The 18,801-nt window shown below is 44.7% G+C and overlaps 1 protein-coding gene across 3 annotated transcripts in view; it reads left to right on the forward strand.

The window, feature by feature from the left end:
* LOC144509162 (TOM1-like protein 2) overlaps positions 1–18,485 on the forward strand; it is a 115,841-nt gene extending 97,356 nt beyond the window's left edge. Inside the window, exons 13-16 of one of the 3 annotated variants that reach the window (XM_078237583.1) lie at positions 2,638–2,703; positions 6,670–6,729; positions 13,671–13,713; positions 17,168–18,485. In XM_078237583.1, coding sequence (XP_078093709.1) covers positions 2,638–2,703; positions 6,670–6,729; positions 13,671–13,713; positions 17,168–17,313 — 315 coding nt within the window. In that variant the 3' untranslated portion in view covers positions 17,314–18,485. The remainder of the gene's footprint in view (positions 1–2,637; positions 2,704–6,669; positions 6,730–13,670; positions 13,714–17,167) is intronic. The other 2 variants (XM_078237584.1, XM_078237585.1) reach the window with 2 other exon arrangements.
* The last annotated feature ends 316 nt before the right edge of the window (positions 18,486–18,801 follow it).

Here is an 18,801-nt window from a genome sequence, read left to right on the forward strand (position 1 = left end):
TCCCAGCTTGGATCACTGTCTGTGCGGGAGTCTGCACATTCTCCCCATGTGTGCGTGGGTTTTCTTCCGCACATTCTCCCCATGTGTGCGTGGGTTTCCTTCCGCACTCCAAAGACGTGCTGGTTAGGTGCATTGGCTGTGCTAAATTCTCCCTCAGTGTACCCGAACAAGCACTGGAGTGTGGCGACAAAGGGATTTTCACAGTAACTTCACTGCAGTGTTAATGTAAGCCTACTTGTGACACTAATAAATAATCTTTATAAACTATAAACTAACATCCTGGAGATCAGTATCATAAAATAATTTCTCTTAAAATCGTCATTTACAGCTTGAGAGGAGTGGGGGGGGGGGGGGAGGGGGGAGGGGGGGGGCACGGTGGCACAGCGGTTAGCACTGCTACCGCACAGCACCAGGGACCCGGGTTCGATTCCCAGCTTGGGTCACTGTCTGTGTGGAGTTTGCACGTTCTCCCCGTGTCTGCGTGGGTTTCCTCCCACAGTCCAAAGATGTGCAGGTTAGGTGTATTGGCCATGCTAAGTTGCCCCTTGGTGTCAGGGGGACGAGCAGGGTAAATGTAAGGGGGTCGGGCCTGGGTGGGATTGTGGTCGGTGCAGACTCGATGGGCCAAATGACGACCTCCTGCACTGTAGGATTCTTCTGAGAGAGATTTTCATTAGAAAATAACAAAAATGTTTCAAGTTTATATAGTGCCTTCAACATAGTGATTCTCCCAAAACAGTTCACAGGGATGTTATTACCCAGAGTTTGATACTGACCCACAGAAATTCGGATAGGTGAAGGTAAGTTTAAACAAGTGTCATAAAGGAGGAGATTTCCAGGGCTGAGGGCCTAAACAGCTGAAACAAATTGGGGATGCATATGAGACCAGAGTCGGAGGAATGCTCAGTTCTCTTGGGGTTGCAGAGCGGGGGACAGTTGTAGCCAAGTGGAAGGGCAAGACTGTGGATTAAAACCAAGGCATTGTTGGACTGGAAGCCAATGTATGTTAGCGAGTATTGGGGTGATGGATGAACAGGACTTCGCCTGCATCCTGCCTTTCACTATGTAAACAAAAGGATATTCAAGTTGATAACTACTTTAAGCATTTTTAGATTACATTCCAATCTTCTCTCCGGAAGACATTAATTCCTTGAGGAGCACATTTCGATGGCAATTCTAACCTCTAATACGTTGGCCTAGTGATCTTTGTGGATATTGATGGTATCAGTAAACCCCCCTCCAGCTGTTGAGAAAATCACATCTGAGCTTGGTGCTGTCCTTAACCTGGCAGCTATGCAAATAAGTTCTTGGTTAGGGTTGTTGTTTCGCAAGCAGGAGCAGTTTGCCAGAGACTGCAATGAATTGCAGTGTCCCTATTGCTGAGACCAAATAACTCAGCAGATTTGTGTCCTCCTGACCTACATAGCTCAGAAATAACTTAATTTTATAAAGAGCATGACTCTAGGTCAGTTCAGGATGGGCAACAAATGCTGGCCTTGCCAGTCACACACTCGTCCCGTGAAAGGATGGAAGAACACTCTCTGTGGCACAGTGGTTAGCATTGCTGCCTCACAGCACCAGGGACCCAAGTTCAATTCCACCTGTCTGTGTGGAATTTGCACGTTCTCCCTGTTCCTCCCACACTCCAAAGATGTGTGGGTTAGGTGGATTGGGCATGCTAAATTGCCCCTTGGTATCAGGAAGAATGATGTGGAGATGCCGGCGTTGGACTGGGGTAAACACAGTAAGAAGTTTAACAACACCAGGTTAAAGTCCAACAGGTTTATTTGGTAGCAAAAGCCACACAAGCTTTCGGAGCTGCAAGCCCCTTCTTCAGGTGAGTGGGAATTCTGTTCACAAACAGAGCATATAAAGACACAAACTCAATTTACATGAATAATGGTTGGAATGCGAATACTTACAACTAATCAAGCCTTTAAGAAACAAAACAGCATGAGTGGAGAGAGCGGTCACGGGCATTCGGCCTCTGATATTCGGGTAAGCGTTCTCCAAGGCGGCCTTCGCGACACACGACGGCGCAGAGTCGCTGAGCAGAAACTGATAGCCAAGTTCCGCACACACGAGGACGGCCTCAACCGGGATATTGGGTTCATGTCACACTATTTGTAACCCCCACAGAGTTTCACTGGCTGTCTTGTCTGGAGACAATACACATCTTTTTAGCCTGTCTTGATGCTCTCTCCACTCATGCTGTTTTGTTTCTTAAAGACTTGATTAGTTGTAAGTATTCGCATTCCAACCATTATTCATGTAAATTGAGTTTGTGTCTTTATATGCTCTGTTTGTGAACAGAATTCCCACTCACCTGAAGAAGGGGCTTGCAGCTCCGAAAGCTTGTGTGGCTTTTGCTACCAAATAAACCTGTTGGACTTTAACCTGGTGTTGTTAAACTTCTTATCAGGAAGAATAGCAGAGTAAATACATGGGATTATGGGGATAGAGCCTGGGCGGCAGTGTTGTCAGTATAATCTCGATGGGCCAAATGGCCTCTTTCTGCACTGTCGGGATTCTATGAAAATTCAATGAACACTGTCCTTACAACACAGGTGAGTTGAATATAGAATTTTAAAGTTGTATCAACCTGTTTTTACTGAGTGATAATTTCTCTGAAATCAGACGGAAAATTCACTGAATGAGCACACAAACGGAACGATAGACAACTGGATGTTAAACCAAGGAATGGTGAGAGTTCACCATGTTCTCTGGCTGGTTCATTTACTACCCTTCAGGGCCTTGACCTGTGGGCTGTTTGGTGATGCCACAGACAGTATGAGGTGATGAGCGTGCCTGAGATGACGCTGGCTGTTGGTTCCTTTGTGTTTTACATCAAATTGAAACAGTCTGGGGGCTTTAAAACCCGTTCCCAGAACACTTGGGACAGTGAAACCCCTGCCATCCAGCTCTCCCCACCTGCCCTTCCAACTCTGACCTCGAAGCCCATATTCCTGCTCGATTCCCTCCCCTGCCTCACATGCAGAGCCAGGATTACTACAACTGACAACGTTTGTGTACCTGCAGCTCCGTGCCAGGCCATTCAGTCCACCTGGTCTGTGCTGGTACTTATATTCCAGCCATGCCTCCTCTCATCCCATTTCACCCTATCAGCACATCCTCCTGTTCCTTTGTTCCTCATAGCTTTAACTGCAAGGAGAAATGTGTTTTGTTTTAGTCTGGAAAGGAAGCTACAAAGAAATAACTCCGTAGAGGACTGTAAGGTGGTGAAGGAATTGGGAAAGGTAAACCAGAAATATTCACCATTAGACCCCACCAGCACCCTATCACCAAACCAAGCCTTCACACTTCCATGGACTTGTACTTTATCTGTGAGATCTGAGCCATTGAATTTTATCTGGTTGATGAGAGGCAAGGAAAGGGGCTTCTTTCCAAAGTTGAATTCCAGAAGTCAATGGCTATCACAGATGGGTAGGAACCTTGACTAACTTTTTCTCCTCCTCCATTACTGCACCTTCCTGCAATCGAACACACAACTCAATTGAAGAAATCTGATTTACTTTGTTTTAAAAATCACTTTGCAAATGTCACTTTATTTTTTTTACGAATAAACGTTGCTAAATCGTTTTGCCCAACTCTCTCCTGTCTGATTGATTTTGTTGTAAAATTCTTCTTGTATTCAAAGAATGGAAAGTATTGGCATAGAAACGTAACATAGAAACTAGAAGCAGGAGGAGGCCATTCGGCCCTTCGAGCCTGCTCCACCATTCATTTTAATCATAGTTGATCATCAAATTCAATATCTTGATTTCCCCCCCATCCACACTGCACCTTTATCCTTTGGTCTCTTTAGCCCCTAGAGCTATATCTAATTTCTTCTTGAAATCAGGCAACATCTTGACCTGAACATGCATTCTGTGGTAGTGAATCCCGCACATTCACCACCCTCTGGGTGAAGAAATTTCTCCTCCCCTCAGTTCTAAAAGATTTAGCCCTTATCCTCAAACTATGACCCCCTAGTTCTGGACTCTCCCACCATTGGGAACATTTCTAAAGTATTGTTAACTGTGTAAATGCAGGCCGGTGGAAATCCCTCAATACTGTCTGTGTCCTGGGTTATATAACTCTCAATCCATTCTGTCTGGCTTTTTGGTATTTGGAGCAAGCTTGTTTCTAATTTGCTTTACTGGGAACAAGTGAGTTTTTCAACAAGCAATCATTTCACTTGAACATTTGATGAAGTAGAGGCTATTTGAGGACATCTTCTGTACCTGCTGGTTCCAAAGCTGGATCATTTGTGTTGGCCGGGTGATTCTGTCCAGTTGTTACTTTATCAATCATTTGTTTTAAAACTCTGTTCAACTTGTGATTATTTCAAATAATTACTGTGAAATAATTTTTCCTTGCCCTATCTGAAATGTGACCTTCCTCACTGTGTAAGGTGTTATGCATATGGGCAGCTTTCAGAATGCGAGATGCATGTCAATTCTATTAGTTGTTTTCAGATATCAATGAAAGGAGTTCAGAGCCACTGCCAAAGCAAAGCAGTGTATGTATTGGCTGTGGACTTTTTCTCTTTTGGCATCTGACCTCTTCTTCAGGATTCCTGCACTGCGGACCTGAAGGTTGTGACCATCCAGCGCTGCTGCAATATAATGTTGTTAAGAATTTTATTCAAAAGCTTATAATGTCCAGAGTGTCTCAAAATGCTACCACTGTGCTCAACCTGAAGCCTTTGAGACGATATCAATGGTGGACGAGACCATTTTAAATGGGTCAGTATCCACTTTCAATCTCTCAGCCCTCTATTCAAAGCTCTCTGACGCCAGGATGATAATCCCTTCCAAGCCCTTTATCACGAGTGTTGAGGCAGTTCAATCCAAATCCTAATAGCCGTTCAGCTACTCTGTGCTGTGGCTCAAAGTTTTGTGCTGCTGGACATTAATCACATCAAGTTCATAAGATATAGGAGCAGAATTAGGCCATTGAGCCGCTCCGCCATTCGATCATGGCTGATATGCTCCTCATCCCCATTTTCCTGCCTTCTCCCCATAACCCTTCAACCCATTACCAATTAAAAATCTGTCTAACTCCTCAAATTTACTCACTGTCCCAGCATCCACTGCACTTTGGGGTAGCGAATTCCACAGATTCACAACCCTTTGGGAGAAGTAGTTTCTCCTCAACTGGGTGGCACAGTGGTTAGCACTGCTGCCTCGCAGCGCCAGGGACCCGGGTTCAATTCCGGCCTTGGGTCGCTGTCTGTGTGGAGTTTGCACATTCTCCCCTTGTCTGCGTGGGTTTTCTCCCACAGTCCAAAGATTTGCGGATTAGGTTGATTGACCATAGTAAATTGACCCTAGTGTCAGGGGGGTTAGCAGGTAAATATGTGGGGTTATGGGAAAAGGGCCTGGGTGGGATTGTGGTCGGTGCAGATTCAATGCGTCAAATGGCCTCTTTCTGCACTGTAGGGATTCTATGAACACTCTTTTAAACTTGCTACCCCTTATCCTAAGACTATGACCTCTCGTCCTAGAATGCCCCACAAGAGGAAGCATCCGCTCCACATCTACTTTATCCGTACCTTTTTACCATCTTGAATACCTCCATTTGATCTCCCCTCATTCTTCTCAATTCCAGAGAGCATAGGCCTAAACTGTTCAATCTCTCTTCATACGACAAACCCCTCATCTCTGACCCATCCACCTCCAAAGGAGGTTCACTAGATTTGATTCCAGAGTATTACATTTTCAAACAGTTCTGTGTTTAGCTTGAGAACTTTGTATTCTCACCTTGACCAGCACAAAAAAGAAATCACATAAATGATATTTTTAAATGGCTGAGTATTGGCCAGGAGGACATGAGGGCAAGTCTGTGACTGGTTGTGTTGAGAAGTGTTCAGCTGGTTCTTTGGCCTAACAACACGCTAATGTCCAGATCCAGATTGTCCTGATGTACAGGCTTGCTATCTACTCGTGGAGTCTAACTGCGGCAGCTGATCCCCCTGACTGCTGTCTCCAGGCTTAGTTGTCAGTCAGACCATCCTTGCCTCGGGTAAGTTTCAGTCCTCGGTGGTGAGATGAGGGAACACCAAATCAGCAAGCTCTGGCCTTGCTCCGTTTTGCAACAAAAGAGGTAGGTGTCACTTCCGCAGAGTTGAACACCCAGTAGTGGAAAGAGAAGGTGGTGCATGAACAGGCTGTCCATATGGATAAGTGTGAGATTAATTAAATCCTTCCTGTAGCCTTTTGGGTGGATATCTTGAAACAAATTTTAGATGGTTCCATCATCACCTTCTCTTACCATGCTGGCCCTATTCCTCAGCTTTTTAAAACATTGATTTTAAATTTACTTTTTATTTTGGAATATTGTGTCCAATCAGTGATGTGTATGTTTGTGTGGTGAAGCTGACTATAATTTTATCAGTTTGTTTTTGGAAAGCAAGGTATAAAGTTGCTGGAGATGCAGCTGCTCCAGAAGGAATTCTTTAGAATCTCATTTTTAAAAAATTGACGTCTTCCAAATTCTTCAATGGAAAGTTGTTGTAATTAACCTGCTATATGGAGCGCTAGTTAAAAAAGAGAATTTTATACCTTGCTTACATGTGAATTTTAACGGCCAATTTTATTATTTTCAAATCATTTAGTTTTGATTGTTGTTTAACTTCCTCCTGCCCTTCCCATTTATGTGTAACAGATTCCAGTCACTCAGACAAATCTAATGGATGACATTGAACAGTGGCTGTCCACAGATGTGGTGAGAATTTTGGGTATATTTTTAAATTTGCTTTGTTTTAACTCCAATGAAGCTTGAATTTGACAGGCGCAGAAATGAACTATTGGAGCTTTGGCAGAACTGCTTTATGGATTCCAAGCTTCATCTCAGAAAGGCATTTCCCGCCCTGGCCAGAGATCAAGTCTCGTTCTGCTTTTGTCCATCCCTTCATCTCCACGATGACCTTCTCACACATTTCTGCTCAAATAGGGGGCACACAGATCATTCAGCGAGGCACAGTGGAAGGTCTGAACCTGATCACGACTCTGGTGCAGCGACTGAACCATGCTTTTGGCCAGAAAGATCACAAAACCATAAGCAATCGGAGCAGGAGTAAGCCATCAGGAAAAGTTCACGGTTCAGTTCCTCGTCGGTGCTTAAGTTAGTTGATTGCCCCGGGGGACATGATGAGTGGGTAGTGCAACTGGCCCAAATTCCTCAGTCCCCCCCGGGCCACAGTGGTTCCAGATTTCCAATCCCAATTACTGTGCGGTGAACCCTGCTCTTATGCATGTATTGGTTGAGGACAGGTTCTGTATTTGACTCTGGATCATTCCTCCATCTCTTCCAGTTGCTGAAATGGCTTAGACTTGCACATGAATACTCGCCACTTGGGCAAGATCTGAAGATAGCTAGTGCCCATGAAATCTCACTGAGGGCAAGACGATGTTTAAAGGGAGGCTCGAGATTCCCCTGTTTACAGTTGTTTAGATCACTTTGAGAAACACCATTGAGCTGCCACATTTGAGCTCATTCAGAGGTAGCATTTATCGCACAACCAAGCTTTACTTTTAAAACTGACAAAGACCAAATTTAAGCACATTTATCTACTACTGTAAGCGGGAAATTTTTTTTTTGTTAATTGGCCTTAAACAATTCAACATTGGTCCATGAACCCTCATCTAATGGCTTCCAATAGAAGGTAGAGACTTGTAGCTTCTGTATAAAACCTATGCTTTGAAACCCAAGGGGGGGTTTTTGGGGAATGGCCCAGGAATTAGTTTGGAGAACTACATTACACCGCATATCCCCAGTTAATCTTCCAGTTCAATTATATTAATGATTTCCCTGGTTAATCTTCCAGATGTTAATGATTTGGCTGAGAATATAGGAGGCATGGTTGGTAAGTTTGCCGATGACACGAAGATTGGTTGCATAATGGACAGTGAAGAAAGTTATCTCCAATTGCAACAGGATCTTGATCAATTGGGCCAGTGGGCTGACAAATGGCAGATGGAGTTTAATTTAGACAAATGTGAGGTGATGCATTTTGGTAGATTGAACCAGGGCAGGACTTACTCAGTTAATAGTAGGGCATTGGGGAGAGTTACAGAACAAAGAGATCTAGGGGTACATGTTCATAGCTCCTTGAAAGTGGAGTCACAGGTGGGCAGAGTGGTGAAGAAGGCAGTCAGCATGCTTGGTTTCATCAGTCAGAACATTGAATACAGGAGTTGGAAGGTCTTGTTGAAGTTGTACAAGACATTGGTATGGCCACACTTGGAATACTGTGTGCAATTCTGGTCACCCTATTATACAAAGGATATTATTAAACTAGAAAGAGTGCAGAAAAGATTTACTAGGATGCTACCGGGACTTGATGGATTAAGTTATAAGGAGAGGCTGGATAGACTGAGACTTTTTTCTCTGGAGCGTAGGAGACTGAGGGGTGACCTTATAGAGGTCTATAAAATAATGAGGGGCACAGCTAGAGAGTCAATATCTTTTCCCAAAGGTAGGGGAGTCTAAAACTAGAGGGCATAGGTTTAAGGTGAGAGGGGAGAGATACAAAAGTGTCCAAAGGGGCAATTATTTCACACAGAAGGTGGTGAATGTCTGGAGCAAGCTGCCAGAGGTAGTACTAAAGGCGGGTACAATTTTATCTTTTAAAAAACATTTAGATAGTTACGTGGGTACGATGGGTATAGAGGGAAATGGGCCAAATGCGGGCAATTAGGATTAGCTTAGGGGTTTCCAGAAAAAAAAGGGTGGCATGGACAAGTTGGGCCGAAGGGCCTGTTTCCATGCTGTAAACCTCTATGACTCTATAACTTCATCTTCCCACATTGTCCACTTGGTATCCAAATATCCATTGTCCTCTGTCTTGACTATACTTGATGACTGAGTGTCCACAGCTCTTTGGGGTCGGGAATTCCAAAGACACCCAATTCTTTGAAGAAGTTTCTCCTCGTCTCAGTCTTAAATGGCCGACCCCTTATTCTGAGACAGTGTCTAATTTGCGAACTCTAGATAGTTGAAACATCCTCCAGCATCTATTCCACCAGGCCCCCTAAAGAATTTTATGTTTCAATTTGATCACCTTTCTTCAAAATTCTAAGGAATATAGTTCTAGTCTGTTCCATCCCACCTCGGAGGACAATTCTCTGATCCCAAGGCTAGTGAGCCTTCTTTGAATTCTCTCCAAGGCAGAATATCCTTCCTTGCATAAGGAAACCAAACCTGTACACAGTACTTCAGGTGTGGTCTCATCAGTTGTGGAACTTTACTCTTAAACGCCAATCACTTTGTATAAAAACTAAGGTACCATTGGTTTTCCTAATTGTTTGATTAGCTTTGAGATTTGTGTACATGGACCCCAGGGTCCCTTTGAATGTAAACATTTCCCAATCTCTCATTATTTAAAATTCTGCTTTTCTTGCCAAAGTGGATAACTTCAAACAGCTATATTCCTGCCCACTCACTCAACCTATCCATATTCCTTTGTAGCCTTTGGCATTCTCAGTTTACTTTCCTGCCCAACTTTGTTAGCTTGGTTACAATACACTCAGTTCCGCCCCCATCTAAGTTATTATTGATTGTAAATAGCTGAGGCCCAAGCACTGATCCTTGAAGTACTTCACTAATTACAGCCTATCAACACTAAAATATTCTATGTTCCCTCCATTTCCAATCTGTTAACCAATCCTCAGTCCATGCTAATATATGATTCCCAACTATAGGAGCCCTAGTTAAGTGTAATAACCTCTTCTCTGGCACCTTCTCAAAATGTGGAGATGCCGGCGTTGGACTGGGGTAAACACAGTAAGAAGTTTAACAACACCAGGTTAAAGTCCAACAGGTTTATTTGGTAGCAAAAGCCACACAAGCTTTCGGAGCTCCAAGCCCCTTCTTCAGGTGAGTGGGAATTCTGTTCACAAACAGAGCATATAAAGACACAAACTCAATTTACATGAATAATGGTTGGAATGCGAATACTTACAACTAATCAAGTCTTTAAGAAACAAAACAACGTGAGTGGAGAGAGCATCAAGACAGGCTAAAAAGATGTGTATTATCTTCAGACAAGACAGCCAGTGAAACTCTGCAGGTCCAGGCAACTGTGGGGGTTACAAATAGTGTGACATGAACCCAATATCCCGGTTGAGGCCGTCCTCGTGTGTGCGGAACTTGGATATCAGTTTCTGCTCAGCGACTCTGCGCCGTCGTGTGTCGTGAAGGCCGCCTTGGAGAACGCTTACCCGAATATCAGAGGCCGAATGCCCGTGACCGCTGAAGTGCTCCCCAACAGGAAGAGAACAGTCTTGCCTGGTGATTGTCGAGCGGTGTTCATTCATCCGTTGTCGCAGCGTCTGCATAGTTTCCCCAATGTACCATGCCTCGGGACATCCTTTCTTGCAGCGTATCAGGTAGACAACGTTGGCCGAGTTGCAAGAGTATGTACCGTGTACCTGGTGGATGGTGTTCTCACGTGAGATGATGGCATCTGTGTCGATGATCCGGCACGTCTTGCAGAGGTTGCTGTGGCAGGGTTGTGTGGTGTCATGGTCACTGTTCTCCTGAAGGCTGGGTAGTTTGCTGCGGACAATGGTCTGTTTGAGGTTGTGCGGTTGTTTGAAGGCAAGAAGTGGGGGTGTAGGGATGGCCTTGGCGAGATGTTCGTCTTCATCAATGACATGTTGAAGGCTCCGGAGGAGATGCCGTAGCTTCTCCGCTCCGGGGAAGTACTGGACGACAAAGGGTACTCTGTCCACTGTGTCCCGTGTTTGTCTTCTGAGGAGGTCGGTGCGGTTTTTCGCTGTGGCGCGTTGGAACTGTTGATCAATGAGTCGAGCGCTTTATCCTATTCTTATGAGGGCATCTTTCAGCGTCTGGAGGTGTCTGTTGCGATCCTCCTCATCCGAGCAGATCCTGTGTATACGGAGGGCTGCAGGAAAGGATGTCCCGAGGCATGGTACATTGGGGAAACTATGCAGACGCTGCGACAACGGATGAATGAACACCGCTCGACAATCACCAGGCAAGACCGTTCTCTTCCTGTTGGGGAGCACTTCAGCGGTCACGGGCATTCGGCCTCTGATATTCGGGTAAGCGTTCTCCAAAGTGGCCTTCGAGACACACGACGGGGCAGAGTCGCTGAGCAGAAACTGATAGCCAAGTTCCGCACACATGAGGACGGCCTCAACCGGGATTTTGGGTTCATGTCACATTATTTGTAACCCCCACAGTTGCCTGAACCTGCAGAATTTCACTGGCTGTCTTGTCTGGAGACAATACACATCTTTTTAGCCTGTCTTGATGCTCTCTCCACTCATGCTGTTTTGTTTCTTAAAGACTTGATTAGTTGTAAGTATTCGCATTCCAACCATTATTCATGTAAATTGAGTTTGTGTCTTTATATGCCCTGTTTGTGAACAGAATTCCCACTCACCTGAAGAAGGGGCTTGGAGCTCCGAAAGCTTGTGTGGCTTTTGCTACCAAATAAACCTGTTGGACTTTAACCTGATGTTGTTAAACTTCTTACCTTCTCAAAAGCCAGCCTGTTTTTAAGTGAAACACTTGCCAATGGAACAGCTCCCTCTTTTCCAAGTACTAATTCCACTGGCCCAAGAACCAAAATGCCTACCACTCTGTTCACCATGCACTTAACCTCCTAATCTGTTTATCCCTTTGCCAATTTTGTCCACGGCTCAGATAGCAATTCAGACCTGTGAGATTTTGTTTTTAAATCGGTCTCTCTCAATAGAACCTAAAGTCTTATTCCACCTATGCCGTCAGTTCCTGGGTGGACCACGGATCCTCCAAACTATTCTCCTGAAATCCTGAACCTGTGCAGATGCTGGCAATTAGAACTGAGGAATGAAGTTTGTTACTCAAGTTACTCTGCTCCAAGTGAAAGCGGTTTCAAATAAAATGGGTGTTGAGACTGCAAAATGGCTGAGCCCGCCCACCCAAAGGCTAGAGTGGGAGGGGAGAGGTGGGGGGCTGGAGTGGGTGGGGCTTTTGAACAGAAGGGGAAGGAACTGAATGCTGGTGTGCCAATCCGATTCTTCAACATTGATGAGAACGTTTTTACAGTACATCCAGCGACACTGCAAAAAATAGACAGCTAACGCTAGTCCTCAAGGTACCTCTAATTTACAGGTTTCATTATGGATGCTGTTTTTATAATAGAAAAAAAAATACAAGGCTGTGAAGAAAAGAACAAGGGAGTGGAACTAATTGAATCAGAGAATCCTACAGTGCAGAAGAGGCCCTTCGGCCCATCGAGTCTGCACTGACGCATGGAAGGCTCTGACCTGCCCACCTCATCCCACTTGCCAGCACTTGGCCCACAGCCTTGAATGTTATGGTGTGCCAAGTACTCATCCAGGTACTTTTTTAAAGGATGCGAGGCATCCCGCCTCCACCACCCTCCCAGGCAGCGCATTCCAGACCCTCACCACCCTCTGGGTAAAAAGGTTTTTCCTCAAATCCCCCCTCAACCTCCCACCTCTCACTTTTAACTTGTGTCCTTTTGTAACTGACCCTTCAACTGAGGGGAACAGCTGCTCCCTATCCACCCTGTCCATGCCCCTCATAATCTTGAACACCACAATCAGGTCACCCCTCTGTCTTCTCTGCTCCAACGAAAACAGGGTAGCCGTTTCCAAGAATACGTGCAGAGATAATGGACTGAAAGAGCAGCTTCTGTGTAGAATGATTCTATGATGATGTAAAATCTGGTATTGCAGCTCAGTACAGTTGTTTGAGTCATCTCAAATATTGTACTAATTTGTTATGCTTAGTACAGCAGTTATGGTATAATTATCAGAAATGTACATCTCCCAGTGACTATGTTAGTATTTAAAGTCATTTCGTCAGATTGTCTGCTGTGCTGTAGCATAGTTGCAGCTTGTAGAGTTGAGAAGGTATCAACGCACAGGTAAGTAACTTCATTTATTTTTATATACTGAGATTTTTGAGGGGGAGAAAGCAAATTTGACTTATTATGACAATTATGCTTCAATATTGCTATCATAATATGTCTATTTATTAAGGTAACTCCAAGTGGGGAAACTCGGAGAATGGGGATCTTAAGCCCTTAGCGTCTACGTTAGAATGGGACAAGTTGAGGCCAATGTTGCTAGTCTGCTGTAATGCACCATAGGTGTTTGTTGAATGTGGATGTATTTGGGGGAAGAAAAGAGCCATCTCTCCATCTGGTTCCAATCGGGCAGCTGCTCCGAGGCACAGGATTTGAAGCAACATCATTTTGATATTTTGTCCTCCGCACCTTATATTGGTGTTTGTGAGGCCCATCTGGTTGTAGATTTGATTTTTAATGCTGATTTAATACCTGAATTAAACAGTCGAATGGATTTATGCAGTGCTTTGAGCCAGGCTCTGAAAAGGCATTTGTTCCTTTGGAGGTGTTAGTGTTTAATTATCCTCCCCACGTTTCTCTATTGTATTAGTGATGGTGCAGTTTTAACAGCCGAGTTGTTTTGTATCTGGCCCATCAGTGTGGATACAGCAGCTACTGTGCAGGGACTGTACTTTCTCATTGACCCCACTCACCTGAACAAGCACTCAGAATTCACTGAAATTTAGTGGACACTCACTCAGGGTAGAAGAAAAACACAACACAGAATTATATCTTTAGCGCAAGAGGAATGACTAATAAATCTTTTCTTTAATTTTAGAAGGGTGAATTTGGAGAGGATTCTGAAGGAGTAACAAGTGAAGGTAAATCTTGTTTTGCTTTGCTCTACTTTCCTTTGTGTACTGCTAAACAAAAATCAATTTATAGAAATATATTTTCACATGTTGAATTCGTAGTAGACGAAAGTGTTTTCATTTCTGAATATTGGACATGCCATTGACAGATCATCTCTCCATTTTCTGCCCCCCCAATCTCAATCTTCCTCCTTCTAAACAGCACAACTTTATTACTCAAAAACTAACAGTATTAGAACAGTGCTACCCAAAGGTTTTTCCACTGTGACCCCATTTTAATGCTTCACACTTCCCGACTTCAAACCGTAGGGAAACAGGTGCAAACAAAATCAAAGTTGCATCCCATTTTTCAGCCTCTGTTGGGTTCATTTGATGAAGGCATGCTCGCGAGCAAAAATATTGCAAACATTTAAAGGGTCCTCTTGGCCAATACCAGGACACTCGAGTCTCAGTTCAAATGCCACCCTTGGGTGTTGACTATGAGGAGAGGTTGAATAAACTGGGATTGTTTTCACTGGAAAGACGGAGGCTGAGTGGTGGAGACCTGATAGAGGTCTACAAAATTGAGAGGCCTAGACAGTGTGGATAGTCAGAGGCTTTTTTCCAGGGTGGAAGAGTCAATTACAAGGCTCAAGGTGAGAGGGGGAAAAGTTTAAGGGAGATGTGCAGGGGAAGTTTTCATGCAGAGAGTGGTGGGTGCCTGGAATGTGCTGCCAGAGAAGATGGTGGAAACAGGCACGTTAGCAACATTTAAGAGGCATCTGGATGGGTCCATGTATCGGGAGGGAATAGAGGGATACGGACCGAGTAAAGGCTGAAGGTTTTTTAGTTTGGTTAGGACATCATAATCGGCACGGGCTTTGGAGGGCCGAAGGGCCTGTTCCTGCGCTGTACACTTATTTTGTTCTTGTTACCTTGGAACTTGCGATCCTAATTTCTCATTGTCATGATCCACAGTTTAGGAACCGCTGTCTTCGAAGTACAGTGAAAGCTCCCAACTTTGTCACTACTCATAGATTATAACGGTGCTCCATTGATTGATGTGCCTTGTTTCTTTCTATATTTACCCAGAATCATAATGGCTTTATGCCGAAAGGCAGCTGTCCCAACTCTGGCTCTCAGTCAAGCAATGCCTCGAGTCGGCCTTGTTTTTTTAAGTCCCTCCACCCTCAACCCTCCTTGTGTCTATAATATCCTCCAGCCCAACAACCCTCAATTACCTTGGCCCCTCTAGTTCTGGCATCCTGAACCAATCCAATTCAGGTGGGAGCTATAAAATAAATGGCAGAACAATCAGGAGCATAGGCACACACACACAATTGGGAGCACAGGCCCACAGATCCTGAAAAGTGGCAGCACAGGTGGAAAAGGTGGTGAAGAAAGCTTATGGCACGCTTGCCTTCATCGACCGGGGCATCGAGTATAAAAGTTGGCAAATTATGTTAGTTATATAAAACGTTGGTTAGGCAACATTTGGAATACTGTGTCTAATTCTGGTCACCACGCTACCAGAAGCATGTGGAGGCTTTGGAGAGAGTGCAGAAAAGGTTTACCAGGATGTTGCCTGGTATGGAGGGTATTAGCTATGAGGAGAGATTGAATAAACTGGGATTGTTCTCCCTGGAAAGACAGAGACTGAGGGGCGACTTGATAGAAGTTTATAAAATTATGAAGGTGAACAGTTGGAAGCTTTTTCCCAGGGCGGAAATGACAATTACAAGGGGGCACAATTTCAAGAGAAAGGGGGAAGGGTTCAGTGGAGACGTGTGGGGGAAGTTTTTTTACACAGAGGGTGGTGGGGGCCTGGAATGCGCTGCCAAGTGAGGTGGTTGAGGCAGAAACGTTAGCCACATTTAAGACTTATCTTGATAGGCACATGAACAAACGGGGAATAGAGGGATATAAGCGGTTGGTCTAGATACGTAGACGTGATCGGCACAAAGTTGGAGGGCCGAAGGGCCTGTTCCTGTGCTGTACTGTTTTTTTGTCAACCTCCCTGATCTTAATCATGCCACCGTTGTCAGCTGAGCCTTCGTTCTTTCTCCTCCTGTACTTGTCGAAGTTCTGGAATTCCTTTCCCAAATCTCCATCTTGTTTTTAAGATGTGTCTTAGAACCTGCCTCTTTGGCCAAACATTTGGCCTTCCTAATATCTCTGCGGGGCTTGGTGTCAAAGTATGTTTTAACATTACTTCTGTGAAGCGGCTTAGAACATAGAGAAACTACAGCACAAACAGGCCCTTCGGCCCACAAGTTGTGCCGAACACATCCCTACCTTCTAGACCTACCTATAACCCTCCATCCTATTATGCTCCATGTACTCATCCAGGAGTCTCTTAAAAGACCCTATTGAGTTCGCCTCCACCACCACTGACGGCAGCCGATTCCACTCACCCACCACCCTCTGTGTGAAAAACTTAACCCTAACATCTCCCCTGTACCTACCCCCCAGCACCCTAAACCTGTGTCCTCTCGTAGCAGACATTTCCACCCTGGGAAAAAGCCTCCGAGTCCACACGATCTATGCCTCTCAACATCTTATACATTTCTATTAGGTCTCCTCTCATCCTTCGTTTCTCCAAGGAGAAAAGACCGAGCTCCCTCAGCCTATCCTCATAAGGCATGCCACTCAGTCCAGGCAACATCCTTGTAAATCTCCTCTGCACCCTTTCAATCTTTTCCACATCCTTCCAAGAGTGAGGCGACCAGAACTGAGCACAGTACTCCAAGTGGGGTCTGACGAGGGTCTTATATAGCTGCATCATTATCCCTGGACTCCTAAACTCAATCCCTCGATTGATAAAGGCCAGCACACCATACGCCCTCTTAACCACCACCTCCACCTGCAGGGTAGATTTCAGAGTCCTATGGACCCAGACCCCAAGGTCCTTCTGATCCTCTACTGTACTAAGAGTCTTTCCCTTTATATTGTACTCCTTCATCCCATTTGACCTACCAAAATGGACCACGACGCATTTATCTGGGTTATTTATCTGGCTTGCAACATTTTAGTGCATTAAAGGCACTCTATAAATAGCAAGTTGTTGTCAAAAGCCTTCTGAAGAGCTGCCAATTTAAAAACTCCCGCCACATCAGTTTCCACAAATTCGGTCACCTGTTAAGTATTATTCTCCTGTCCTAAACCGTGGTTAAAATATCTTTGATTCTTGTTAAAAATACATGAATGCTGTTTGGTTTCAATAGTTTAGATGCTGCAGGTAAATCATGCTTCTGATTATTGATGGGAGTGCTGGCTGTTTTCCATTTTATTTCCTGCTTGAGCAGATCTCCTCCTCTTTATCTGTCAGAACAGTAAGAAGTCTCACAACACCAGGTTAAAGTCCAACAGGTTCATTTGGAATGACGAGCTTTCGGAGCGCTGCTCCGCCCTTTCCTCAATCTGAAATACTAAGCTGCAGAAAAGTAGATCTTGGCACAATTGGTAAAGCACGTTTTTCTCCTAGAATTCGATAAGTTCCTGGAAGAGCGAGCCAAAGCAGCGGAGCGGCTGCCGACCCTCCCGTCGCCTCCCACAGACACCCCTGGCTCCGTTACCTCAACCAAAAAGAAGAAGCAGGAAAAGATGGAAGATGCCCTCTTTGCGCTGTGAAACCTGGAATCCACCCTCCGCCTGCCACCACGGATGAAGGAACGTATTGAGGCTGCCCTGAGCTGCCTCTCTCCTAGAAATCTAACCTCTTGGCTCCTTTTAAAAAGGGACGGTACGAAAACAGAGAAAAAGATGGACCCCTATTTTAAAATATTGCTCTAGAATGACCACAGCTCCTATATTAGGGATAAAAGAACACGTGACCCTTTGCTGATGTTGTGGAGGTGCCATCCAATTGCAGAACGTTGTGGGCTGAAGGTGCTTGGAAGTTCAAAATGGGCTCTTAAATAATTTAAACTGCAGTTCTGAGAATACACTACTTTTTAACCTCCTCACAGACCCATGTTTAATTGATTTTTCTTTTGTATGCTCAACTGAGAAATGGTTTCCAAGCATTAACTTATTCTATTTTAAATACTTTAGCACGAGGGTAACGGTGATGTGTTGTGGTGCTTGTTGGCGGCGGGGGGTGGGGAAGATGGCGGCTCCAAGTGTCGCATTGGGTCACGTTCCACATTTTAGTCTGATTTATGGGATCTCTGAGTCAGATGGATTCCGTTGTTCTGTTACTGGGGGGAATGTGCAGCTGCAAATTCTTGTTACATCTGTATCGTGTTGTCTATGCAATGAGACCTCCCCTCACCCCATCCCGCACAAGCTTTCAGGTTGGGGGCCCATCTTGTGGCACGAGGCAGAGGATTTAAAGCTGCGGAAATTGTGGGGTTGCCAACCCTCGAGGTTAGTCCTGGGGTTTCCAAGAACTGGAGATTAATTTCCGGGCCACTGCTGCGGATGGTGACCAAGGGAAAAACAACAGGGGCTTTGAACAAAATGGTTGGATTCGGTAGTCGAGATCACCCCCAATTGGACATCTGGGTCTGGTCTCTTTCCAATTGGCCATGGAAAGCAGTGAGCCCAGAGGGAGGACCAATAGTGAGAGTGTGGGGCGGGGGAGGGCTGGTTTGCTTGTGTAACGCAACCTCCAGGAATACAAAGCCCAAATCTGAGTTGGCAGCCCTAAGAAAATGACCCACTTGCACTTGGTGTTTTAATTATATCAATTCCTAGACCAATTTCGGGGGTGTGGGGAGGGAAGAGAATGTATGATTTAGAAAAATAATTTAATGCAAAATCAATAAAGTGATTTTTGTGGGTGTTGGCACACCCGGTAATTTCTAGTGTTTTGGTACCTCTTGGGGAAAACTCACCAGCCCTTCTCTGTGGTAGCTGAGATGTCCAAGTATATACCCATGCAGATGTATTCCTGGCTACGATTCTGCAGCAGGCTTGTGATGGGCCAGGTGTTATTTTAGACATTCTTCAACACAGTAACTTTTCTACTTCTGCGTCTCTATATTGGATCAATGCAACCACTCAAAGATGTCTTTTTTCAAGTTTATTAGTGTCACGAGTAGGCTTACATTAACACTGCAATGAAGTGACTGTGAAAATCCCAGTATTTCACAGTAACTTCATTGCAGTGTTAAT

The sequence above is a fragment of the Mustelus asterias genome, chromosome 21, assembly GCF_964213995.1.
Source record: "Mustelus asterias chromosome 21, sMusAst1.hap1.1, whole genome shotgun sequence".
In the NCBI taxonomy this organism is placed as follows: domain Eukaryota; kingdom Metazoa; phylum Chordata; class Chondrichthyes; order Carcharhiniformes; family Triakidae; genus Mustelus; species Mustelus asterias.